This window comes from Trachurus japonicus, chromosome 13, assembly GCF_045865225.1.
Source record: "Trachurus japonicus isolate A0001 chromosome 13, Traja_1.0".
NCBI lineage: Eukaryota > Metazoa > Chordata > Actinopteri > Carangiformes > Carangidae > Trachurus > Trachurus japonicus.
Genome location: NC_140919.1, coordinates 26,631,547 through 26,659,102, shown reverse-complemented (window position 1 = coordinate 26,659,102; position 27,556 = coordinate 26,631,547). Strand labels below are relative to the sequence as shown.

Below are 27,556 nucleotides of genomic sequence, written 5' to 3'. Positions count from 1 at the left end.
AATTTTTACCCTCTGCATTATATTGACCATGAAAAGGAAATGTTACATTTGGGATTGTATGTTAAAACTGTGTTATCATGCTGTCTTGTGTTTATATGTGCTTGATGTTGAGCTGCACATTGACCAAAACCAACAGACTATCAAAACAGCTGCATTATAAATCGGCTTATAAATCTAAAACAAAATGTGACAAACAGAACTGCTGATTAGTGTTCACAGTACAGTTGTTGTGAACCTAAGGATGATGATCATGATAAACTTTACACAACCGTCATACTTCAGACTTGCTGCCTACTTTGACACTGAGCTGTATAAATATATATATTTCATGATTGTAATGTCTCTTTACTTTTTTATTATGAGTGCCAATGTTTTGTTGATTGTGGTTATCTGTATGAACAGAAGTTTACATGAGCCCATGTACCTGTTACTGTGCAGCCTGTTTGTAAATGGACTATATGGTAGTACAGGGTTGTTTCCATTCCTGCTGGTTCAGATCCTCTCTGACATTCACACTGTGTCTAAGCCTTTTTGTTTCCTGCAGATTTTCTGCATTTACTCGTATGGAAGTGTAGAGTTTTTAAACTTAGCCATCTTGTCTTATGACAGATACCTTGCTATCTGTCATCCTCTACAATATAACACACGTATGACATTTAACAAAGTTGCAATGCTTGTTGCTGGAACATGGTTACCACCAATTCTTGTGAATTTCTGCACATTGCCATTGATTGTTCCTTTACAGCTGTGTGGAAACATTATAAACAAAGTTTACTGCGATAACCACTCTATTGTGAAACTGGCCTGCTTTGACACCAGAGCCAACAACATCTATGGACTATTTATTAGTGCTCTCTCAGTCTTTGGTCCTCTAATCTTTATCATTTATACTTACATAAAGATTCTTAGAGTGTGTTTTTCTGGCTCTAAACAGACCAGACAGAAAGCTGTCAATACCTGCACACCTCACCTTGCTTCTCTATTGAACTTTTCTGCGGGGGCTAGCTTTGAAATATTACAGAGCAGATTTAACATGACCAATATACCTAATATGTTGCGAATATTTTTATCACTATATTTTCTTACTTGCCCACCACTGTTCAACCCTATAATGTATGGACTGAAACTGTCTAAAATCCGTGTCATATGTAAAAGCTTGATTTCAAATCTGCATTTTTAGAAACTAGAGGGTTGTGCTCAGAAAAGGTTATTGAATCCATTTAATACAGACATTGTGAGAGCAGAAGCTGAAATTAATATTATCAATTATCTTGACTATACATTTAATAATTTCAGACCATGTTGATGCAAGTGTAGTGGGCTGAGACAAAGGTCAAGCCCATTTCAGTTTTCTAGGGTGGCCAAACGTCCTCTTTTACAAGGACATGTCCGCTTTTTACGTCCTGTCCGGGCGGGTTTTATAAATTCATGAAAATGTCTGGTTTTCAATGTTTTTCATGGGACCATTAAACGTACTTGATTGGCGCTTTGCACAGAAAACTCTGGTATTTTGTTGCGTCTCTGATGTAATTCCCAAGAGGCTGCCTCTGTATGTGTGGCTCTCATACAAAGGGAGCCAGACGTCGGAGCAGCGTTGCCTCTGCTCACAAAGTGCCGAAGTGCAAGTGTAGCTTTACCTGGGGCGGACTGGACATTTGTGTGTTCTGGAGAAGAACGGCCGGTAGTCCAGGACGTCTGGTGGCTGACAAGTAGTCACTGTTTTCCTTTTCTTTTCTTTTTTCTAAATACCCGACAGCCGTGCTTATCTGTGATCAGGGCCGGCCCAAGCCTCCATGGGGCCCTAAGAGGCCCTCTATTATTGCCAATAATACTGATTATTGATCATTTACACACCTAGCTACTACAAACTAATTACGTTACGGATCAACATCCTAGCCTGGAATGTTTTTAGCCATCTATGGTTTTTGGTATCTAATTCAGAAGTGCAGCCTGCAGGTTGATTTACACTTAATATTCAAAGTGATATAGTAAACATGTCATACTTTCTTTTTAAGGGTTTTTTGTAAATACACAGGATTTCTCAAGGGATCGACAGAAGTTAAACAGAAAGTTTATTGCTCTTGGGGCCCTTATGCCTTGGGCTGGCTCTGTCTGTGATCTAGCTGTTACCTTTAGAAACCCCCCCCCCCACAAGGTCAACTGTCCTCTTTTTTGGAAATCAAAATATGGTCCACCCTAAGTTTTCATTTATGTCATACAGAAGCACAGGGGCGCACGTCTGTTTCACTGACTTCCCATTTCTCTGACCATACATTTCTTTACTTTTGTGTCCATTGGTCCGACCTCTCATTTCTCCGAAAGTAACCCTAACCCTAAACCTAACCGTAACACTGTAGAATAACTCGGATTAATGGGTAGTCGGAGAAATGAGTGGTCGGACTTTTGGGCCTGTTCAAGAGTATGTGGATTCTGTCCAAGCTTCAGTATAGACACACAATGCATGCATGTGTCAGTCTGCCTTCTGTCTTCACTACTAAATATGCACTTGAAATTATTGAAACATATATTGTTAACTTCTCTTTTCACAGTCAAATTTTGAATTTATGGTTTTGGTCACTGCAAATAAAACTCTCTTGATCCTTCTGCAAAATGTTGAGTGTTTTTATTTCCATCTTGCTGATGACTTCTGTTGCATGAAGGATAGTCTCGCTCACCAGACCCTCTTCCAGAGAAGAAGGGTCTGGCTGGTCCGCCGATTCTGTGATTAAAGAAAAAACGCTCCGGCCAAAGTCTCCCTCTGTGTCTCTGGATGAAAGTCTCCCTGTCAGATGATGTCACAGTTCAGTCCGTCATCTGAGAGCAGCCCCATAGTGTTTAGCCTATTGCTTTCATGAAGTAAATATACTCAATATAGAGTGGTCTGGTCTGTGTAGAAATAGCTGTAATACACAAACAAAAAAGTATGAACATGTTGATTAATCCAGGCCAGGGCTTGGCGCTTAGCATTTTCCCAAGTAGCATGTGTGCTCCTAAACTGAAAAATCTAGTAGCACACAAATAATTTTAGGGGCACAACAAAAAGTTACCAAATAATGTGTTTTTCTGATAAGCGATATGAGGTCAATGAGGAGACATATACAGGTAATACTCAGAAAATTAGAATATCGTGAAAAAGTTCATTCATTGAAGCAGTAATTCAGGCAAATGGGGGCCCAACCAAGTACTGAGTACACAAAATGATTATACTTTTCTGATGGCTGACATTTCATTTATTTAAACTAATTTTTCTGTTTATTTCATGTGATATTCAAATTTTTTGAGACTCTGATTTTGGGGTTTTCATAAGCTGTAAGCCATAATAATCAAAATTCTAACAAATAAAAGCTTGAAATATCTTGCAATGCCTGTTATGAGTCTGAGTCTAAATAATATATTTTTAAGTTGAATTACTTAAATAAATGAACTTTTTCACGATATTCTAATTTTCTGAGTATTACCCTAAGCAATATAGCATATAATTAAATTGTTCAATTGAATTAGTGACATAGGCCTTAAAGCAGATATCATCGGCACGGCCGTTTCGGCTACTGCTGTGTTCAAGGCAGGCTTTTGAAACCGTAAGTTACAGCTTCAAGTCACAACTACGACTTGGTAGCGTTCCAGGTAACCCGTAGCTCGTGTTTTTACCGTCCTGTTGTCTGTGAAAGTTCCCTATAACGGCCACTCGTAACTTCCGACCCGTGAACTCGTACCAGATCGAACTGGTATGACTTCACAGGAAGGAAAAACACAAAGTACGAGTTTCCTTGAACGCACCATGAGTTAGCAGCCCCCGCCCTTGTCAGGCATCAATTGGTCCTCGTGCTACGTCACCACATTCACGCGCATCCCTTGGCTGCACACACAGCCCTTCATGCCGTTCTCTCCCCTCATTGGATAACACTTGTATCCCACAAGGAAAATTTTCTCCTCGGGTTACAGCAGAGCAGAGTGACGGAGAGACTCGTGTTTAGGCTGAAATACTTCATGTAAGTGATTGCTGACGGAAAATAGGACTATTTAGGACTTATATTAACAAAAACATTCCACTGATATCTGCTTTAATAAACTCTCCCATGATATTCTAATGCAGGGGTTCCCAAACTTTCTCATGGCAAGGCCCCCCGAATAGCATTAGCTTCTGGCTGGGGACCCCCTTTTGCAAACCCACTGAGTTTTGAAACAGTTAGCAGTTACAGTCATGATAGTCATGATGTCATGAATGATAATTTGTCTGGCAGGCAATTAGAAAGATGATTTGCTTTTGAAATATATTTCAAAATATATGGAAAAGTAAGTGGCCTAGATATTTGTATTTAACATATATTCCAAAATAATAGTTGAAATATGTATTTAACATATTTTTTCTTTATATTTCAGAATAAATGTGCAAACATGTAGTCTAGATATTTATTTATAACATATATTTAAGCAATATATCACGACAGGCCGTGGTATATGCTCATTATACCACGGCTAAGGGGCGTTCTTCAGCCCGACGCGAAGTGGAGGGACGAAAACCCGGAGATTAGACTTCGGTAAAAACTTATTTATGAAAGCAATATTTGATTTTTGCTAATAAAAAGCCAAATAAGTCACATACTGACACACACACGATCGAATAGCATACAAACTCCTGTCTTCATTGCCTAAGCCCAACCAGTGCAAAATCTTTTTTGGGGAAAAATACGCTATTAAAGGAATTGTCGGAAAGGCAGAATGTTTTAAAAAAGAAAAAAAATACCGTCATTCCAACCATAGGAGGCAAAAAATTGTAGGAATGATGGGACATTTGATAGAAAATTAAGTGTTGCCATTCAGACAAGAGCCCTGTGTTGGACTGGTGAGATGTCGGAATAGCGGTTGCCCCCCGACACCAGTATGTGCAATCACTGACAATGTTTTTCCTATGTTTCTGTTAATTACAGCCACAGGTCAAACTCTACTGTACAGATACAGTTGCCCTTTGTTAGAAGCCTGTAAACTTTCTATTGCAAATATCATCTTTACAAAAATAAATAAATAAATAAACTTTAGCAGCTGCAAGTAATTTACAATTTTCAGGGTGACCTTTTTGTAGACTGTTCCTGCCAGGCCAGGAATGAAGCTTAGCGAAAGTTCAGACAGGAAGACTATCTCTTTAAGCACGCCTCAAAAGCCTTTCCCTGTTTTCCCGCTATCCTCTCGCTCCACCCTTAGTCTCATAATTCAACCAATCACAGTCTGCCATCCTCTTTCTCTTCCACCAATCAGTGATTAGCGTCAAATTTAAAAGTTATCTCTCTCTCCTGTCATCCAGCCGTCATTTCAGCAAACTCTCAGCCCACCTCCACCCCTGCACCACCTCCATCAAGATACAGACTGTCTTAAAGTGAAATTCCGGCGTAAGTGTAAACCATGGTCAAACACACCGTAACACCGAGTTAGACCCCCCCTCGAGAGATCAATTTGCCCGACCGCTACATTCACGAGATCCACCAACTTCAGCAAATACCGCAATATCGCCACACACGGCGCTCTCCGGATCCACTGTCTGACCGCAACCAAAACGCCACCATTTGCCCAAAATAATGCTCAGAACTGCACCAAATGTCATCAATAGTACACACAGGGTCCCAGCACGTAGTACGAGTTGTCAAACATCTGCTAGCTTTGCCTGTTTTCTTTAGCAAGGAGATGCAACTCAACTCACCTACTTCTCCTCCGGGAGCCGCTCGTTGGTGAGGAAGCCCTGACGAGTCGATCACCGAGTGCACCGGAGTTCCGCAGCTCTTAAAAATGCTCATTTGCGCCTATATCGTGGCCAGCACTCGATAATAATAGTTATAAAGTGATATGCAAGATAAAAAAAAACCCAACTCTGATTGTATTTCCATGAGGTAATTGTTGATTGAGCTGCGGAACTCCGGTGCACTCGGTGATCGACTCGTCAGGGCTTCCTCACCAACGAGCGGCTCCCGGAGGAGAAGTAGGTGAGTTGAGTTGCATCTCCTTGCTAAAGAAAACAGGCAAAGCTAGCAGATGTTTGACAACTCGTACTACGTGCTGGGACCCTGTGTGTACTATTGATGACATTTGGTGCAGTTCTGAGCATTATTTTGGGCAAATGGTGGCGTTTTGGTTGCGGTCAGACAGTGGATCCGGAGAGCGCCGTGTGTGGCGATATTGCGGTATTTGCTGAAGTTGGTGGATCTCGTGAATGTAGCGGTCGGGCAAATTGATCTCTCGAGGGGGGGTCTAACTCGGTGTTACGGTGTGTTTGACCATGGTTTACACTTACGCCGGAATTTCACTTTAATCTGGATCTTCAACCAAGAAGTTCCCTCATCAGGCGACTTCAAGCTTCCCTACCACCACCAGTGTCTAGGCCCGGGGGGATATAACTTCTTCAGATGCAAGCTTCTCTACCCCAGATCAGTTTACTCAGCTGGCCAAAGTTTATTTTGTGCACAATAAATATAATTTCATCTTCATCTTCAAACCTGGCTCTCTTGTCGTAAATGGTCTGTCCTGATTGAAATACTGTCTTTTTAGGGTAAAGAATTTTCTTGGTTTTGTTTTTTCCAGTGAGAAAAACTTTTAGGGCACAAAAGCCATATGCAAGTGCCAAAGGATCAGTGAATTACTAATCCAATAATACTTGATGCCTAAATTACTAAGACAATAATACAAATGACATAAACATCCTACACTGCTTATTTCATATAAATTAAAAAGACGTTATTTTAAGATGCAGTTAATGTCATTTAATGACAGTGGCCGGTTGACTAGAACTTGTCAAGCTCTGACCCAATTTCCACTGCTCTGAGGTCAGTCATTGTATTGCAGCATCATACACATGTTCAAATGTGTCGGGAAACTGAACTTGAGCATTAGGCAATAAGAGGCAGTAGAAAGTAAATGGGCAAATTGTACTGGTCCCTGTCTCTCACTCACCTCAACAGAAAGAATGAGAGGGCTTTCAAAGCGACCTAGAGTTTTTGGGAGTAGGCCACAGTGGCCTTTTTGCCCCCTTTTTTTCACGAGGCATCACATCCATCCCCCATTGAATGAGAAAATATTACATTCAGATTTTCTGTACACTAAAAAGGTACCTATAAAAGGCCTTGTTGAGGTAGAGTAAAGTAGCATTCCATGTGATTGTATAGAACTTAAAGGGACAACGAGGAGTTTCTATTCGGTTATAAAAAAGTCTCACGTTAATGTGGATGAATCTCCGCTACCCACACTTGTTAATGGGCCCATTTTCGATAAATATATCGTTCTGTCTCTATCGTTATTTTGTTATTATTAGTGGTGGCGGAAATGCTGGTCGAGCCGACCAGCGTTTCCTTCGTGGCGAGTCATGAGAATAACGCCGCCAAATCGCCGTTTATGGTCGGAACTACGGTGGTATGTGAACCTCTTTGAACCTCTGACTTTCATTATTGATGAATGAAAACATGAGTCTGTCTTGCGCCCGGTCAAAGAAATGTACAGTGTGCGCGGAGGCTCATAAATGTAGTGTGAAAACGCTTCGCTTTTCCAAAACTCCTCGTTGTCCCTTTAAATGTATTTACAGTATATATTACATAAATACTTACAATGGTAAATTTAATATCCATTTCATTTACAATACATGTCTTAGTCTGCCACAAAATGGGTTCACAGTATTTTTTTTCTAAAACTGAATTAGTATAGAGAATATTTTGAAGAAACAAATAGTTCTGTTCATTTACTATTTTACCATTTCATCAAAATCGACTGTTCTGCTTTAGAATACTTAAGGCCAATCATCATTATTGATTAAATAACAGCCTATAGATAAATTGGTTAAAAGCATACATTAGACATCAGATTTTTACCTATGACACGGATTTTGGACAGATTCAGTCCATACATTACAGGGTTGAAAAGCGGCTGACATGTCAGCCAGTATAACGATAAGAAAATACGCAGCATATTGGGGACACTCTTCATATTGAACCTGCTCTGTATTAATTCAAAGCTAGCCCCTGCAGAAAAGTTCAACAGAGAAGCAAGGTGAGGTGTGCAGGTACTGACAGCTTTCTGTCTGGTCTGTTTAGAGCCAGAAAAACAAACATGAAGAATCTTCATGTAAGTGAACAATATAAAAATGAAGGCACCAGAGATTGTACCAAAAGAGGCGATCAACCCATAAATGTTTGTAACATGAGCATATGAGCATGCAAGCTTAACAACAGAGTGGCTATCACAGTAAACTTTGTAAATGGTGTTTCCACACAGCTGTGAATGGGAATTCAAATATATTATGAGAATACATGCAAGCAAGGGATATAACCATGTACCAGCAATTAGTGTGGCGATTTTGGTAGATGTCATACGTGTGTTATATTGTAGAGGATGACAGATAGCAAGGTATCTGTCATAAGACATGATGGCTAAATTCAAATATTCTACAGCTCCATATGTGTGTACACAGTAAATCTGCAAGAAGCAAAATGAAGCAGACACAGTGTGAATGTCAGAGAGGATCTGAACCAGAAGCGATGGAAATAATGCTGTACTCCCATACAGTTCATTTACAAACAGGCTGCACAGAAACAGGTACATTGGCTCATGTAAACTCCTGTTCATGCAGATAACCACAATCAGCAAAATGTTTACACTGACAATAACAATGTATAAAAACAGGACAATCATGAAATATAAGTATTTCCAATTACCAGTGTCAAAATAGGCAGCAAGTGTGAAGTGTGAAACCTGGGAAGAGTTCATCATGATCATCTGTTTAGTTCACAAGCTTGCTGGAAAATTGCATCTACAGGTTTGATCAAATTAAACGACTTTAAATAGCAATTCTTCACTTCTTTGAGCTCACTGCATTAACATACACACAGTACAGAATCATTTCTGTATGAGCAAGAAAAGTGATCTCCTTATTTAGAGCCAGTGTAACATTTAGGTTAAAAATGACAGAAAATTGTTAACAAAAAATAACGTTAGTATGATCTTGGAGTTTTTTTATGATCCTTAAATAGATTTTATTTGAAAAAATGTAACTATACAGATTTGTCTGGCACAGTTTTCAATTTAAAGATAGCACACTAATAAAATTGTTATTATTGAAACAGTTCTAAAATATCCTCAAGTTGACCTTTTTTTTTGTCAGTCACAATGGTTTGTGACATTATAAGTTATCCATCTGATATCCTGCTCTAGTCTTGCTGCCAGTTCCTGCTAACTGGAACTTAAACTCTACTTTGACTTCTCTTAAACTTAGAAAGAAGACACCCACAGCAGCAGTGTGACCTCATTATGAATGGTACTCAACTAATGCCAGCAACATAGAATACTTTGTGGGCCTGTTGTTTGTCAGTTCAGCAACAGTCTGTAGCTATGGGTCCGCCACAGTTTCTCACCGAGAAAAAACAAACTTTTTTTTTTAACTAATTGAGTGCCAACCACGTAATTTCTTGTTTTTCGTTCCCATGCGTTGAGTGCCAAAAACGATGTAAATTTTGGGACTCTACGATGAGTAGAACTGAAATAGATCACGATCAAAAACTCATGACAGCTTGCATGATCTGGAAGTTTTCATCATAACTCGGCTTTTGCAAATGGAGTTCTGCATGTGGATGCAGCGCAGCTGCTCTGCTCTCACCCGCGAGGCTCCAGCAGCTCGGAACCAAAACCGGAAGCTCTCAGCCGACAGTCCCGCCCGCCCGGTCTTCATCTGGAGCAACACCGTGTCCTCCCCAAGGTCCTCCCGCGGTAAAATGTGATGATCCCTTGGTCAAAGCAGACCGGCATCACCGACCCATACCACAGAAGGACCGTGACCACCGGTGGGGCCGGTGTTCCCGACCTGCTGTGGCCGAGAGACCATCACATTCCGCGGCGAGAGCCTGTGCCACGGCACGGTGCGTCTGTGTTATTGTTGTTTAGTGGCGCCCCCCCGCCCCCGATGGTGGTTTTGTGAATAGAACAACATTTGTTGTATATATTTATCTTACACGAGCCCTTTGATCCAGAAATGCGAGTGTCAGAAGAGCAACAGGCACAAACAGAGCACCTTTCATAAAAGACGCTGTATCTCCTTTTCTAGAAAAAAAGCAGGGATTTTGGTGAAACCCAGCCATGTTTAGCTTGACTTTTCTCAGGAACAGAGGCACGTAGAAACAAACGGTTTGTGGCCATTTGAAGCATAAAGTTTCACCTTTCAAATGAGCCACAGTATGTGTTGGTGGCAATAATATAGAATACGCTGTGGCTCTACAAAAATCGTCAAAAATGGTCTAAATTGCCGGTACACTTGACTAAAACTTTGAAAAGGAGCGTGGCACTCAATGAGTTAACAGCGTTTCACCATCTTTCATCTCTGTCAGTCAGCCCCTAGTTCAGCTGGACTCGGTCTCTCCCTCGCGGGCGTGCGAGCGCGCGTGCGCACACACACACACAGCTGGGACACAGACGCACAGACACACACACACAGCTGAGGGGCAGAAGCGCTTGTCGACCGGCGCGGAGCAGCGGCGGTGATAATGAAGCACCGTCGCTCACCGTGGAACCGAGAATTGCTGCGTAATGGCGGCGCATGACGTCTGTCCAACTACCCATTTCTACTGATATTTCAGTGTTTCCCTTCTATAGACCTTTTCAGAGAGTATAAACAAAGACAGGTGTGGCTCATTAGAAAACGCTCTGGTACACTAAATGGAATGGAGCCTTAATTAGTATCCTTGGTAACACCTGTATTTGTTTATACTCTCTGAAAGGGTCTATAAAACACATTCTACATCTGGGGGCAGAGCTTTGTGGGAAACAGTAGGGGATCCAGCTGGACAGGGAACCAGGATTTGACACAACACCGACAAGCACTGAGAGCCAGGTAGCATTTTACTGCAGGAGAAGCAGGTACGTGCAGCTGATTGATTCTGAGTCTGTTCTTACCACATGACACGCAGTTTGCTTGCTGCCTCCCAAAAAGTTGAGCTTTTTCATCTGTGCACCACGGACATGCATGGAAAAAAAAAAACGCGACCGCCAGTACAGCTTTACTTTGGTTGTGAGCGGGCATGTGGCACGTCTACACGTTGCATCTGAACGGCCCCATGCTCGCACACAGCTTCAACCAAGGGGCCCGGTTTGGGAAAGGGGCCGCGAGCTACCGGCAACTCGCGAGTCGGTTGCGAGCAACGTGTTGGAGTCCTCTCTCTGCTGTAGCGTAGAGCACTGGAAAAGAGAGTAACGACACACATTGGTTCAATGGAAGTGCCTCCTGATGGCGGAATATGGGTAGTGCAAAAGCGCCCAAGAACTGACATCTCTGCATTGTTGGTGAATGAGCAAGTGTGGTATTTTCAATAATTGAAGGACATTTATTGATCACCCACGTTAATAGCATCATTGAGGATCCTTTACAGATAAATATTATCACATAGGCGAGTAAAAAAAAAATTTTTTTAAATAGTTGTCTACATTAATGTTTCAATCTACATTTTGTAATTAACAAATTATAAGTTTAATTTGATATGACCAAGACACCTAAAAACAAAAACACTGCCGTTTTCATCAATTTACAAGCAAGTGGGCAACACACATACATTGGAGTGAATGAGTTTTCTGGGCGCTTTTGCAATACCCATATCCTGCCACTCGGGGCGCAAAACCCCTTACCACAGGAGTCAATGGTGGTGTCGTTACTCTCTTTTCCAGTGCTGTACTGTAGCGTGAAACACCGGCCTGTGCGTAGCCAATGGGCGTCTGAAACGTCATCACGTAGCATGCAGTGTTCATGGGAAATGTAGTAGGCCTAAGTGCTGCCAGGGGGACAAATGACCGAGAACAGTAGAGCGGCTCTGACCGTCATGATTGCCTCATACACCACCGGCCAAACTGGCTAGTAAGTCTTTATTAACACCCGCCAAAATTATTTTTAACCCGCATTTGGCGGGTTGGTGGGTGTTAATTTAGAACCCATATGCCACATTTTTACCTTCATTAAAAAGCTCCGGAGTAATTGTGATAGTTAACTACATGACGAGTGAGAACGGAGGCTCTCTGCCTTCACCTGGCGTCTCACGGCTGAAAACAGATAGCAAATGTTTTGGCTGTATTTTGGCATCCTTTTGGCATTTTTGGCTTTCTTTTGGCTTTGTGAAAGCCCTTTGGCTCAAATGTGGTATGATTTTGGTTAGCCTTAATAGACAAGATTGGTGCCATCAATATATGGCTGAGTTATGGCATCTGGTTAACCAAAGAGCGGGATAAAATAGAACAGTGTTTCCCATTAATTAAAGAGACTGTGGCGGCCCGCTACAGTCTCGTTAGGTCCCGCCACAGTCTCTCACAGAATTTTTTTTTTTTTTCTCACGTGTGTCTACATGAGAGGCAGCAGTTTGAGAGGCTGACTGGCAGAGATGAGAGCTGGTGAAACACTAGCATGGTTATTTAAAACACCATCTCTGATCTCTGCCTGCACATAGATACACAGACACGGGCGCACGCTAAATGCGCTATATCGACCAACCTACTAAAAGAGGAGTCGCTATACTGGAGCATTTACTAGTAAGAGGGGTGGTATCAGGGAGGCCAACAGGAGTGGGGGGGTGAGGGGAAGATGGGCCACAACCACCAGGTACCAGAAGGGGGGAGTTACACACACACACACACACACACATACACTGCAAAGCAAGAAGACACAGATTAGAACACAACAAAGTATTAAACATGCAAATAAAACTCAGAGAGTGGGGAAACCCTCCACCTAGTGAGCCACCACCTGTAAGCCTATGACCAACCCGCCTGTACTGGCATTAAAGGACTCCAGAATAGAATATAAACTCAATGTTGGTTTACAAAAGAAAAGAAACAAACAAAACTTAGGTTTTAACCTAATAGCTACAACAAATTATAAGGAAACACTTAATAAAACAAGGCAACCATAAGTACACAAAATATATTTAACAAAAGGGCAAAAACAGCAGTGCCTAGAGCTCAGCTACAGCACCCAGGAGCCGACATCACTTCCTCGTTCCTAGTATGAAAAGCACGTATCATATACACAAGATGTAAAATACTGTGACTAGTATGCACTGAATATCATATGAATAACATATCCAACCAAAAATATAGGAAATTACTCAAAACACCAAAAGCAATCATACCTGAGAACTTCACATGATACAGCCACACATACACACATCCACACATGATGAGTGCTGCACCAAACGGGGAAGGGAACACGGTGACCAGCAGCTTAAGTGCTCAGTCCTGCACCTGTACAAATGTAAGGAAAGTGCTAAGTGCATATGCCAGAACTTACTTCTAACAAAAAGAGGAGAAGCATACTGTTATGATTGGATGTTATTACATGTTTGACCGCTAGGCGGCAGTACTGGTTAGTAGTCAGCTTACCGTACCATATAACAGGGTAGAGCAAGACTGCATGGAGCCACATGTATGTTATTGAGAACGTGAGACATTAAACTAAGTTACTTGCTATCAACACGGCCTCATCCTTGGAACACGAACATGACATGGTACCAGGAGTAAACTCGAATGGACGACATGGATTTAAAACCACCGGAAAGTTTGAAACTAACGGGGAATGTTGACGTGAACTGGCGCACCTTCAAACAACAGTTTCACCTTTATGTTGCTGCTAAGGGACTCGAGGCTAAGCCAGAAGCAAGAAAGGTAGCGCTGCTGCTAACAATAGCAGGGCCACGGGCCATAGAAGTATTTAACACGTTCGTGTTTGACAGTCCTGAAGATAATGAAAAGTTGGATGTAGTGCTTAGCAAGTTTGATACTCACTGTTCTCCGAAGAAGAAGGAGACGTACGAGAGGTACGTGTTTCAGTCTCGTATACAGCGGCAACATGAGCCTTTTGATAGCTTCCTGACGGACTTGCGGCTAAAGGCGCAGTCCTGCAACTTCGCAATGCTGACGGACTCCATGATACGGGACCAGATTGTCTACGGCGTGGAGGATAAAAAGGTCAGAGAGAGGCTACTACGGGAGATGGAGCTGACGCTGGCAGGAGCCATTAAGATCTGCCAGGCCAGTGAGCTGTCCCAAAGGCACGTGAGGACGTTCAGCGAGATGTCTGCAGTCGCCTCGGCGCAGAGCAACAGCGCGGCAGCGGTTGGAGCTGTGTCGTATCAGCGGAGACGGCGCACACAGACCCGGCCTGCACAGCAGGAGGACGTGATGATAAACTGCAAGCGCTGCGGCTCACAGCACAAGCCTAGACAGTGTCCAGCGTTTGGTAAGCAATGCTCCAATTGTCAAGGCAAGAATCATTTTGCTAAACAATGCTTCTCCAAACGGAAAGAGGGGAAGAAAGAAAAAACTGTAAACTTAATAGACAAGCCTGATCTAAGTGACACGTTCTTTGTTGGAATGGTGAATTGTGAAAGTGAACAAATAAATAAGCCAGACAACGTAAATGATGTCACTACAGAAGATAAGTGGATAGCTCCTCTAATGATAAATGGGACTGTAGTCACCATGAGATTGGACACTGGTGCGAAAGCAAATCTCATAAGCATGTGTGATGTGAAGGCAATGAAAAATAAGCCACAAATAAAAAGAAAAGAATCTGGGCCCGTATTCCTAAAGATTCTAAGAATCCTCTCAGAGAGCTCCTAACTTAACCTAAAAATTCCTAGCAAGGAGTCTTAGCTTAGGAGTGATTCCACAACACTCTCAGAGAACTCTGAGCAAGGAGTGGACAGAAACTCCTATCTTAGTGAGGAGGTGTGGTTGACCTTCGTTGCTAGGTATGAGTCATCATTTCAAATGCTGTGATTGGTTGATCCTAAAAGTTAGATAAAGAGCACCCGCCCCATGTGTTGAGGCTATAGTCCTCACTGCAGGTGGCCCCGGTTCGAATCCTGTGTCGAGCAGTCCTATCATGCATGTCTTTCTGCCTCCCATTTCCTGTCTCTCTCTCAACTGTTCTGTCAATTAAAGGCCAAAATGCCCAAAAAATATACTTTAAAAAAAAGCTAGATAAAAAAATATACTTTTGGTGATAATGGGCAAAGGATGGACCCTCAAATCGATAAATTTAACCATAAAATCCAATCTTATGAAGACTGTGTAATTGTAAAAATTATTTAACATAAAAGAAAATATCTGTTAAATGAATAGTAAGCTATACTTTTAAATTATCCTACAAAATGTGTGAAAACTTGCACAGTATTCACATAGTGAAACTTAGATTTATTTGCTTATATTAATTACCATGCTGGTCATTTTTGCACTTTCAACTTTCCAACTCAGTTTGGTATTAACAAGGGTAAAATGGCTCAGCTTTAATCAGTGTCTGTGATTGCTGACCGGCCTATAAGAAGCAGTGTTGGTTGGCTTTGAAATCTACCACAAACCAGTGAACAGCAATGGAGAAGAAAAGAACAAGGAAACCCAACTGGACAGAGGAACAGGAACAATCTGTAGCGTTTCATTAATTCACTGACATCCAGTGTTTGGAGAATATCTCTCCTGCCTCTTCTGTCCACCATTTTGTCCTCTGCTTAGGGAACTCCTAAGCCACTTAAAAGTCCTCTTCCCTACTCTTAACTCATTGAGTGCCGCGCTCCTTTCCAAAGTTTTAGTCAAGTGTACCGGCAAATTAGACCATATTTGACTTTTTATTTTAGAGCCATAGTGTATTCTATATTATTGCCACCAACACATACTGTAGCTCATTTGAAAGGTTTAACTTTATCCTTCAAATGGCCACAAACCGTTTGTTTCTACGTGCCTCCGTTCCTGAGAAAAGTCAAGCTAAACATGGCTGGGTTTCACCAAAATCCCTCCTTTTTTTCTAGAAAAGGAGATAGAGCGTCTTTTATGAAAGGTGCGCTGTTTGTGTCTGTCGCTCTTCAGACACTCGCATTTCTGGATCAAAGGGCTCGTATAAGATAAATATACACAACAATTGTTGTTCTATTCACAAAACCACCATCGGGGGCGGGGGGGGCGCCACTAAACAGCAATAACACAGACGCACCGTGCCGTGTCACAGCCTCTCGCCGCGGAACGTGAGGCTCTGTCGGCCACAGCGGCTCGCGAACACCGGTCCCGCCGGTGGTCGCGGTCCGTCTGTGGTACGGGTCGGTGGTGCCGGTCTGCTTTGGTCCAGAGACCATCAGATTTTACCGCGGGAGGACTTTGGGGAGGACACGGTGTTGCTCCAGATGAAGACCGGGCGGGACAGTGGGCTGAGAGCTTCCTGGTTCAGCTCCCAGCTGCTGCAGCCTCGCGGGTGAGAGCGGAGCAGCAGCGGAGCAGCTGCTGCATCCACATGCAGACCTCCGTTTGCAGAAGCTGAGTTATGATAAAAACTTCCAGATCATGAGCTGTCATGTGACTTTGATCGTCATCTATTTCAGTTCTCCTCGTCGTAGAGTCCCCAAATTTACATATAATGTGTATTAAAGTGTCTATTTTCATAATTTAAAAAAAAAAGCAAAAAACGAAAAATTTCGTTTTTGGCACTCAACGCATGGGAACGAAAAACGAGAAATTACGTGGTTGGCACTCAATGAGTTAACAGATCCCACCTTAGGAGCTCTCTTAAGAGCTAGGATTCTTTAGGAATAGCTTTTATCTTTACTAGGATCTACTCTTAACTTTTAGGAGAAATTCTAAGAAAACATCATGATTCTAAGAATTTTCTTAGAATTTGGCCACTAGGAGCAACTCTTTGCACTAAGAATCTTTAGGAATACGGCCCCAGGACTGAAAGACTACAATGGGCGGCCAATCAAATGTTTGGGCACATGCAGGTTGAGTGTCACAGTTCAAGGAAAAGTGCACCACCTATTCTTCTTTGTTGTGAATGAGGAACGGGAATCACTTCTTGGTGACAGAGCCTGTGAAGAACTGGGGCTTGTGAAAAGAGTGTATCGCATCGTTCCGACCATAAACCCAACAAATGACTGTATGGACACAATTGTTCAGAACTTTTCAGATGTTTTCAAGGGTTTTGGTGTTTTGCCCTTCACATATAAAATACAGTTGAAAGAAGGAGCCCAACCAGTTGTGCATGCAGCACGCAGAGTTCCGGCGCCACTGAAAGACTGCCTAAAGAAAGAACTCGACAGAATGATCATGCTAGGAGTGATCAAAAAGGTTAATGAGCCTACAGACTGGGTCAACTCACTGGTCATCACAAACAAGAAGAATGGTGAGTTGAGAATATGTATGGACCCTAAAGTCTTAAATGAGAGCATAAAGCGTGAACATTATCAAATACCTACACGTGAAGAGATCATCAGTGAAATGTCAGGTGCTAACTACTTCACAAAGCTTGACGCCTCACAAGGCTTCTGGCAGCTGAAACTGGATGAAAGCAGCACCAAGTACTGTACCTTTAATACGCCCTTCGGCAGACACTGCTTTCTCAGACTGCCTTTTGGAATCAAGTCAGCACCTGAAATATTTCACAGAGCGATGGAGCAGATCATCGAGGGCTTGGATGGAGTTCGAGTCTACATTGATGACATCATCATATGGGGGTCCACAGCCCAAGAGCACAACGAGAGGCTGAACAGAGTTATGGAGCGCATAAAAAAGTATGGACTGAAACTCAACAAGAGTAAATGTGAGTTTGGCGTTCAAGAGATCCTCTTCCTGGGAGACAAGCTGTCTGCACGTGGTGTCCAACCAGATGAAGACAAAATACAGGCAATACAGAACATGCCAAGGCCCACAGACAAGACAGGGGTGCTACGCATCATGGGGATGGTGAATTTCATAGGTAAATTCATTCCCAATCTGACAGCAAAGACATCATGCATACGAGAGCTTCTGCACAGGGACTGTGAGTTTAAATGGACAGTGAAACATGAGCATGAGTGGCAAAAACTCAAGGACACACTGAGCACAGCACCTGTGTTGTCATTTTATGACCACACGAAGAGGATAAAAGTGTCTACAGATGCTTCCAAAGATGGTATTGGTGCCGTTCTACTCCAGGCTGAGGGTGAGCACTGGAAACCGGTAGCCTACGCATCTCGGGCTATGACAAAAACTGAATGCCAATACGCTCAGATCGAAAAAGAATGTTTGGGACTGGCGTATGGTTTGGAGCGGTTTCATAGCTACGTGTACGGCCTGCCGTCTTTCACAGTCGAAACTGATCATTGACCGCTGGTCGCCATCATCAAAAAGAATCTGAATGAAATGTCTCCACGGATTCAGCGGTTAATGATGAAGATGCAGAGGTACGATTTTGAACTGATATATACTCCAGGTAAACACCTAGTCGTTGCTGATGCCCTTTCCAGAGCAACTACAGGCGACAGTGTGAGTGCAACAGACGAAGACATACAGTGTCACGTGAACATGGTGTCGGCTACACTGCCTGTGTCTGACACAAAGTCAAGACAAATAGCTGAGGCTACAGCAAAGGATGCTGAGCTACAGCATGTCATGAAGAACATGGATGAGGGATGGCCAGCTGGTTCATGTCCACAATTTTACCATGTTAGAGGTGAGCTTAGTACTGTGGATGGTCTGCTGTTGAAAAAGGGCAGGATTGTTATTCCACGGGCTTTGAGAATGGACATGTTGCACAGGATACATGAAGGCCATCTCGGCATCGAAAAGTGCAAAAGGAGGGCGAGAGACACGGTTTTCTGGCCCGGACTGAACAAAGACATTGAAACACTTATAAGTAAATGTGAAACATGCCAGAAACACAGGAACAAGCAGAGCAAAGAGCCTATGGTGGTAGCTGAGGTGCCAACAGCACCATGGCACAAAGTAGGAATGGACTTGTTTCATCTCAGAGGTAAAGACTATTTAGTGGTAATGGATTACTACTCAAACTTCCCTGAGATGGCGCTACTAACAAGCTCAACATCAACTTGTGTCATAACACATGCTAAATCTATCTTCGCCAGGCATGGCATCCCACACACCGTGGTGAGCGACAATGGCCCCTGCTTCAGCAGCAAAGAATGGCAGAAGTTTGCAGAGCAATATGATTTCAAGCATGTGACGTCAAGCCCACACTATGCACAGTCAAACGGGCAAGCTGAAAAAGGAGTTCACATTCTCAAGCAACTCCTAAAGAAAGCAGCTGACAGTGACTCGGATCCCTATCTGGCTTTATTGAGCTACAGAGCATCACCTCTTCAGTGCGGCCTATCACCAGCTGAACTGCTGATGAAGAGGAAGCTACGAACAACTTTGCCGAGTCATCAAAATGACAAATTAAAACAAAAGAATCACTCAAAGATTGAGCATAAGCTACGACAACAGAAAATGATGCAAAAGTCATTCTATGACAGAACAACCAAGCATCTCCCTCCACTGTCTACCAACAACACAGTCAGGATTGAGGATGCTGATGGATGGAGTACAAAAGCAACTGTCGTGCAAGAAGTTGCTCCACGATCGTACACAGTGAAAACTGATGATGGACAAATCCTCAGACGCAATCGTCGCAGTCTGTTAAAGACTCCTCAAGGGACTGTTGGTGAGCTCAGTGTAACCTGTGGTGAATCTCAGGTAATTCCCACACCTGCTATGGACTGTAACACTGACTCTCACACACCTACTTCAAGTGAACCTGAGTTAAGAAGGTCCACAAGAGAAATCAGAAAGCCTGATAGACTGAACTTATAAACAAAGACAATTCAATATACATGTTAAACATGTTGAACAAAATGTATATTGATTGATGTTGTGAATGTGTTCTAAATGGTCTAGTGTTGGCTTAGATATGAGTTATGCAATCTGATATAAACTGTTTATACTGCTTATGTGTTGCAGAGTTATGCTGAATGTGGAATGGTTGAAATAACTGACACAGCTAATGTGATAATTCATGTTAATGCATTTTACCTTAGAAAAGGGGGGATGTTATGATTGGATGTTATTACATGTTTGACTGCTAGGCGGCAGTACTGGTTAGTAGTCAGCTTACCGTACCATATAACAGGGTAGAGCAAGACTGCATGGAGCCACATGTATGTTATTGAGAACGTGAGACATTAAACTAAGTTACTTGCTATCAACACGGCCTCATCCTTGGAACACGAACATGACACATACCTTAACTAAACATTGCCATTCGTGGCAGTGCAGGATCAGGAGAGAGTGAGGAGAACCTACAGCTGGCTGTCTGCAGCTACATTTGAAGATGACCAGGAAGTGAACTAGCCTCAGCTGTTCGGAATCGGTACTGATTGGAGGGGCGTGGCCGTGGCCGAGCTGCCAGTGAAAGGAGGGGGAGCTCTCCCTATCACACTTATAATATTTTACATATCCTATTTTCCTCTGCAGAACACTGAGCAAATGATGGCCCTGGAAGAAGACCCAGCCTCTTCCTTAAATATAAAAAGGATTTGGTGAGCTGCCTTTGATTTTATTAGAGTAGGGTAATGTAATGGTTGGCTAGTTGATTTTAAAATCAATGTAGGTAATGATCTCAATATTTTCAGGTCATCTCTCTTGGACCTTCTGGGCCTGTCACTTTGGCTTTAAAATGCCCCATACCGTAACCTTCAAAGGACCAGACAGAAAAGGACACCTGACGAGGGATGAATGGAAAAGTTACAACTTAAAGTGGGTGAGTTTTATAACTGTAATAAAGCCTTTAATAAAGCAAGTTAAGTTTGTTTTCTCTTTGTCTGTATCACTTTAGATGCCACAAGAAGAAACCCCATCTGCTCTACCGCCACAGATGCAAGCATAGCACAGGCCAGTGATGGTTTTACTGGGCTGGGGACCTGCAACCTGCCAGCCTGGAGTCAGTCAACAGTAAATTCAAAAATAAAAAGATGATGAAATAATATTAATCTTCCTATTGTTTTTTTTCCAATACACATAGACACATAGCAAGGTACATTTAAAGTTAATTTAAAGTTTATTAAGGGGAGCAATCATTTGGCATTATGGCTTCATTTTGGATCTGCTTTGGGTGGCAGGATTTTGGGCTTTTGGGACAGTTATGGCAAAGTCCTTCTAGGCAAGTCATGCCACTCGGCGGCCATCTTGGCGACGCCACTAAAACCCCAAAGAGACCAGACCCCTATCTAAATGAATGGAGGGATGGTCAAATCCACCCTTTAACATGATAGCAGGGTGGAAAAAACATACAGACGTGCTAGCCAGTGAAATAAGACACAAATAAAAACCAAAAAAAACATAGACTTTACCGCAGAATGATGTTTAAATCGCTATTTTTCCACAGGGAGTAGGCTACTCAACTGCGCATGCGCGCGGATTTACGACATCGCCGTCACTGTACGGCTGTAACGGCTGAGTCCGTGATCTAGCAGCAGCCCGAGCACACCGGTCTGCCCTGCTCTACCTGGAGACATATCGGCTTGAGTCTGGAGATTTTTGCCCAAACATAAACGCTAGACTTACATGAAATCCGTCTTAATCATCACCTATGGGCTCCTAGTTCTGTGTGTGGTGACTGTGAATGCGCTGGTTCAACAACATGATTGGCCTAGTTCAGCTCTGGCAACGCAGGTGATTGGCTGCTGGTGAAAAGGGGCGGGACATGCGCCATCTTTGGCGTCGCAGCTTTCCCCATTCAAAACGGGCAGAGTGGTATGTCTCCTCATATTAGAACGTCTCTGGTTATGGCTATATTTTGGAAGGCCACAATTAGTTTTGGGTGGGTTTTGGCCTCTCTTTGGGTGACTTTTGGCTACTTTTGGGCCTCTCTTTGGGTCAGTTCTGGCTACTTTTTGGCTGGATTTTGGTTGGATTTTGGGGATTTGGGGCTCTTTTGGGGCAGCTATGGCTGTATTTTGGAAGGCCACAATTAGTTTTGGGTGAGTTTTGGCCTCCTTTTGGTTTGTCTTTGGCTTGCCTATTTTGGGCCATTTAGGGCCCGGAAGCCTGGCCATAATCTTGCCAAAATGACCAGCCAGATTTGGGCCAAAATGATGCCAAAAGGTTTTTGCTATCTGGGAACCTTGCAACATCAGTGTAGTAACTCGGTCGGTCGCCGCCCCCGGTGTCCCAGCTCTCCTCTCTGCTGCACCATGACATAAACGTGCTCCGTAACCCGAATACTGTAATCCTTTGTTTTTGACAGTTACAGTAAGACTACACATACACGTAACGTTATCCACCGCTCCGTACTGATTTTTTGCGGGCTGTAAACAAATCCACATGGCCAGACGGGGGGGCGGGGGGAGTAGCAAAACAGCGGAAAAGCGACCAGACCTGCATAGTTTGTTCATTTTAAAACATTTATTGGTAACACTTTACAATAAGGTAGGTTACACAAAATTAGAGTAGTTAATGAGGAACTAATGAAGAACTAATGAGGAACTAATGAGTAGTTAGTGAGGAATTGAGGTACACAAAATTACAGTAGTTACTGAGGAACTACTGATTAATTAACTATTAGTTAATGGTCAGTTCTTCAGGAACCCCTGATCAAATTTCAGAGGAGTAGTTACTGAGAAACTAATGAGTAGTTGGTTAGGGAACTGAGGTACACAAAATTAGAGTAGTAACTGAGGAACTAATGATTAACTAACTATTCGTTAATGGTCAGTTCTTCAGGAACCCCTGATCAAATTTCAGAGGAGTAGTTAATGAGGAACTAATGAGGAACTATTAATGATCAGTTCTTCATTAACTCATGATCAAATTTCATATAGTTAATCACAAATTGATGATTAGTGAACTAGTTACTTCATCAGTACAGAATCATTACTCAATAACCTGTCCAGTACTAGTCCTAAAGTGACACATAAGTGGTTTTTCATTTTTTCATCTTTGTTAGTTCCTTAAAAAAAATCACAGACAGCAGGATTCTTGAGAAGATTTTATTCATTAATTTCAGACCACATACACATTAATATGACCATACATGTTATTATGCAGGGGAGAGTGGGGTACTATAATGTGAGACACCGGGTAATATGAGACACCCCCTGTATCTAGAAAACCGAACACATTTTTGGTCATCTGACCATTATGTTTTCAAGCCCCTTCCATTTCCCCATGGCCATGAAGGAGAGGACCTCATGATGCTGTGGAAAGCATGTTTTTTTTCACAAAAATGTAATTTTTGCATGTAAAAGTAAATTTTCTTGGTGCCAACTTAATCAACTGTTGTGCCAAAGCAAATTGATTCAGGTAGAAAAACTTCTATGATACATGATGATGAACTACCGACACCATGTGATGATGCTGGCTGAAAATTAGCCTGAATTTCTAAGAGAGGTCGTTTTTTCTAAAATGGGGGTGTTGGGGTAAAGTGAGACAATGCTGCGGGGTAAAGTGAGACCATGGTGTATTATAATAAATCCATGAGTGAGACACTGTGAGCACACCACACACAAAGATTTACACTAGAATCTCGTCCCCCAAGCCTGAAATCTCGCGTGATCTATGATCTGTAGCCACACTGCTTTGTTATGCTATGTGCTCTCAGTCAGCTCACTTCTTTATCGGTTAATTAGCTAACTCAATTTTAGTCACATTCCACTTTGTCGGCTCCCCCCACACACAAGAGGACTTTTGATCAAAATGGTCACGATTTTGTTCTTGAGTCACTTTGTGTTGAGAAAAAAAAAAGTGCTTAATTGACCAATCCCCATGATTCTGCTACTAGTCCGACATTAGTTCTGCGAAGTGTGGTTGTCAAGCTAGCTGTCAGGATTCTAACTGTTAAAACATGTGTTGTTCTGGTAGTTTCAGAGTGGAAAAAGTAAGTGGATCAGTTTACCCCCTTGATTTCTCTAGTCTGTCTCAGTTTACCCCTGAGCTGGGGTAAAGTGAGACACGAGACCATTTAAAAAAAAAAAACAATCATATTTTCACTGCCCTTCATTCTAAATACATTCTGATAATTTCCATTGCTAGGAAACATCCTGAATTTATGGGAAATGTGTACATTTTACTGATAAATCATTTTAGCTGGCTTAGAGGGGAGCAAAGTAAAAAATGTCTCACTTTACCCCACTCTCCCCATGATGCCTTCGAAATGAATATGATAGTTTGTCACATGTTTGGTAGGCTAAATGAATGTATCATGGGGGCTGTGTGTAAAGTACTGTATACTGATCACACCGTTGTTCACAGTAAAGTTGTTTGAGGTGCACGTACTTTGTTCATTTTTGAAATGTGGTGATAAGCGACCAGACTTGCATAGTTTGTTCATTTTAAAACATTTATTTATTGAAATGTGGTGATATCTGATGAACCGCGGCCGCTGGTGATGACTCTCTGACCAATCAGCGGTCTGCAATGTTTACACGTCACATTTTAATACCGCTTCACCCGTTTTGGAACCGCAGCCAAGCAGGTACTAAAAAAATTGTACCGGGTACCAGGTTCCAGGTACTTTTACGTAGTGGAAACGCAAAAAGGCCGAGTCAAGTCGAGTCGAGCCGGTACCATGTAGTGGAAACGCGGCTTTTGATTTGTAAAAAGAATCTGGTTAGAATGAATGCGTCTTAATGGGATATTCCGGCATAAGTTTAACCTATGGTCTAACACACCATGACACCGAGTAAGACACCCCTTCGAGAGATCAAGTCTGCTTACCTTCTCTATTTGTAGCAACTTCAGCAAAACTCTGCTTTCTCCACTAACCCTAACCCCCATCAATCATAGCCACAAATAATGCTCAGAACAGCACCAAACTTCAGCAACTGTACAAACAGGGTCCCAGCCCATAATACGAGGCATCAGATCAAACACCTGCTAGCTTTGCCTGGTTTCTATTGAAAAGAGACGAAAACACAACTCGCCCACTCTCCTCCAGCCGTTTGCTACTAGTGCAGAAGCCCTGACGAGTAGATTACCTAGTGCAGTAGATAAGGAGTCCAGTGATGTCCAAAAATCTCTCGAGGAGGAGTCTTACTCGGTGTCATTGTGTGTTAGACTTATGCCGGAATGTCCCTTTAAATTGCAACTCTGATGGCCTTCTTGAGGTTGATGTAAATTAGCATGTTGTAAAATGTAATGTTTGTGTATGTACTGTATGTTACAGCACTAAAACAGTTCTAGAAATAAACACTAATGATGGTAATTTAATTTCTAATTTCATAAAAATTACATTCCGCCCATTTTTAGTATATAGTATATAGTAGTCACAAAATTTTGCAAAGTATTGTTTCTAAAACTGTGAAGCTGTCCCTTTAGTATAGGGGGTGAGATACTGCATGTCAATTACAGAAGCAAACAGGTTGAAAAGTTGATTTAATTTATTTGTGCCATTATAACAAAATGCACAGTTTTGCTTTAAAATACTTAAAGGTTTGAAGGTTTCAAGCCAACAGCAACCTTATATCACACGCCTACATTCGACATTAGATTTTTACCTATGACACGAATTTTGGACAGATTCAGTCCATACATTATAGGGTTGAAAAGCGGCTGACAAGTGAGAAAGTATAATGATAAGAAAATACGCAACATATTGGGGACACTCTTCATATTAAACCTGCTCTGCATTAATTCAAAGCTAGCCCCTGCAGAAAAGTTCAATAGAGAAGCAAGGTGAGGTGTGCAGGTACTGACAGCTTTCTGTCTGGTCTGTTTAGAGCCAGAAAAACAAACATGAAGAATCTTCATGTAAGTGAACATGATGAAAATTAAGGCACCAAGGAGTGTACCAAAAGATACAATTAGCCCATATATGTTAGCTACATGAGCATTTGAGCATGCAAGCTTAACAACAGAGTGGCCATCACAGTAAACTTTGTAAATGGTGTTTCCACACAGCTGTAAAGAGGATGTCAAATATATGGCAATACATACAAGCAAAGGATTCAACCATGTCACACCAATTAGTGTGGCAACTTTGTTAGATGTCATACGTGTGTTATATTGTAGAGGATGACAGATAGCAATATATCTGTCATAAGACATGATGGCTAAGTTTAAATATTCAACTGCTCCATAAGAATGGACACAAAAAATCTGCAAGAAGCAAAATGAAGCAGACACTGTGTGAATGTCAGAGAGGATCTGAACCAGCAGGGATGGAAACAACCCTGTACTACCGAACAGCTCATTTACAAACAGGCTGCACAGAAACAGGTACATGGGCTCATGTAAACTTCTGTTCAAGCAGATAACCACAATCAGCAAAACATTTATACTGACAATAAAAATGTATAAGAACAGCACAATCATGAAATACAAGTATTTCAAATTACCAGTGTCAAAATAGGCAGCAAGTGCTAAGTGTGAAATCTGGGAAGTGTTCATCCTGATTATATTTTCATCATCAACTTTTAATATCAAATTTTCACTTTTTTGAACCCACTGCATTCACATACATGCAGTACAGAATCGTTTATGTACGAGCAACAAAGTGATTCCCTTATTTAGAGTGTAATGTTTAGGTAAAAAATGACAGAAAACTGTTCATGAAATCTAACATAGGTATGATATTGCAGCAGTCATACTGGGACTCCCTCCTAACTTAGAGTTTATTATGATCCTTCAATAGATTCTTATAATTCTACTGTGCACACAAAACAATGATTGTTTTGTTATACATTTGAAAAAATGTACCTAGACAGCTTTGTCACAGTTTTCAATTTAAAGATAAAGCACACACAAACCATAAGTAACTCAGTAGTTCTATAAAAAAAAAATGTTTTAAATAGTGTAATTATTGAATTATTGAACACAACAATGGTTGGTTACATTATGTGAATTTAAGCATCCATCTGATATCCTGCTTTAGTCTTGCTGCCAGTCCCTCCTAACTGAAACTTAAACTCTATTTGGACTTCTCTTAAGGTCTTGCCCTGATGAAAAAAAGCAGCATAGTACTACTAAAGTCTGCTCTGATTGCTATGACCTGTGGAGGGCACAGAGGGCAGCATTACGATCGCCAGCGTACAGCCTGCCGGAAATCAAGAAGAAGAAGAGGAAAACACACAGGCGTGCGGACTTGGTGGTGTTGTGTGTTGTGCGGCACACTGCCACTTAGGTGCCTGGAGTGCATGAATTCCACAGACTTTTGCGTCACCGTATGCACGCAGATTTCCACCCCAAAAACGCTTGTCTAAACGCGGAATAAAAAGTGATGATGCGACGCCACTTTTGCGTTTTCTGCTCGGATGTTGCCGTGTAAGTGTCCTTAAGCCACAACATGAAAAAGTCGGTTGTTTTAGCCTTGTTGTAGCAGTAGCTCCCAGTGGCTCTGTTGATGTTTGTGCACGAAATTTGCCCATAATCCCAACAATTCTTGCCTCCTATGGCTCCTATTTTTCTCTTTTTGTAAACATCCTGCCTTTCCGACAATTCCTTAAAGGAATGGAGGATCAACAACTCAACAACACAGTAGTTACTTCCGCCTTTTTTCTTTGCTCACTCTCTCACAGTGCTTCCTTGTGGCGAAACATGGATGCAGAAATACTAAGTGAACACAACATCGAGGATCAAGCATAGACTGTAAAAAGAATGGACGTAGCATCCGTGACGTCACCCACTGGTTTTGGGGAGTCGTTTTTGTGACTCAAATATGGCGGCCTGAACAGCACCATGTTGGATTGGCCGGCCGAGAACCCGCCCACTGGCCTTGAAGCAGCCTGTCTCCGGACTGCTCCGGACCTGTCACTCAACGTTTCTG

The 27,556-nt window shown here is 42.1% G+C and overlaps 3 protein-coding genes across 3 annotated transcripts; 1 reads left to right on the top strand and 2 right to left on the bottom strand.

Moving 5' to 3' along the window:
* The first annotated feature begins 241 nt into the window (after positions 1-241).
* Positions 242-1,180, top strand: LOC146976099 (olfactory receptor 13F1-like). The gene has a single exon (XM_085794468.1). The coding sequence runs from the start codon at positions 242-244 to the stop codon at positions 1,178-1,180; it is 939 nt and encodes a 312-aa protein (XP_085650594.1).
* Positions 1,181-7,812: 6,632 nt separating this feature from the next.
* On the bottom strand, positions 7,813-8,758 carry LOC146976098 (olfactory receptor 6N1-like). Its single transcript, XM_085794467.1, has one exon. The coding sequence runs from the start codon at positions 8,746-8,748 to the stop codon at positions 7,813-7,815; it is 936 nt and encodes a 311-aa protein (XP_085650593.1). The 5' UTR covers positions 8,749-8,758.
* Positions 8,759-25,257: 16,499 nt separating this feature from the next.
* LOC146976097 (olfactory receptor 52D1-like) lies at positions 25,258-26,184 on the bottom strand. The gene has a single exon (XM_085796681.1). The coding sequence runs from the start codon at positions 26,179-26,181 to the stop codon at positions 25,258-25,260; it is 924 nt and encodes a 307-aa protein (XP_085652807.1). The 5' UTR covers positions 26,182-26,184.
* Positions 26,185-27,556: the final 1,372 nt, after the last annotated feature.

Excerpts from the sequence above, each read along its gene's own strand:
- LOC146976099 (XM_085794468.1), top strand. The coding sequence starts at position 242 with ATGATGATCATGATAAACTTTACACAACCGTCATACTTCAGACTTGCT.
- LOC146976098 (XM_085794467.1), bottom strand. The coding sequence starts at position 8,748 with ATGATCATGATGAACTCTTCCCAGGTTTCACACTTCACACTTGCTGCC.
- LOC146976097 (XM_085796681.1), bottom strand. The coding sequence starts at position 26,181 with ATGAACACTTCCCAGATTTCACACTTAGCACTTGCTGCCTATTTTGAC.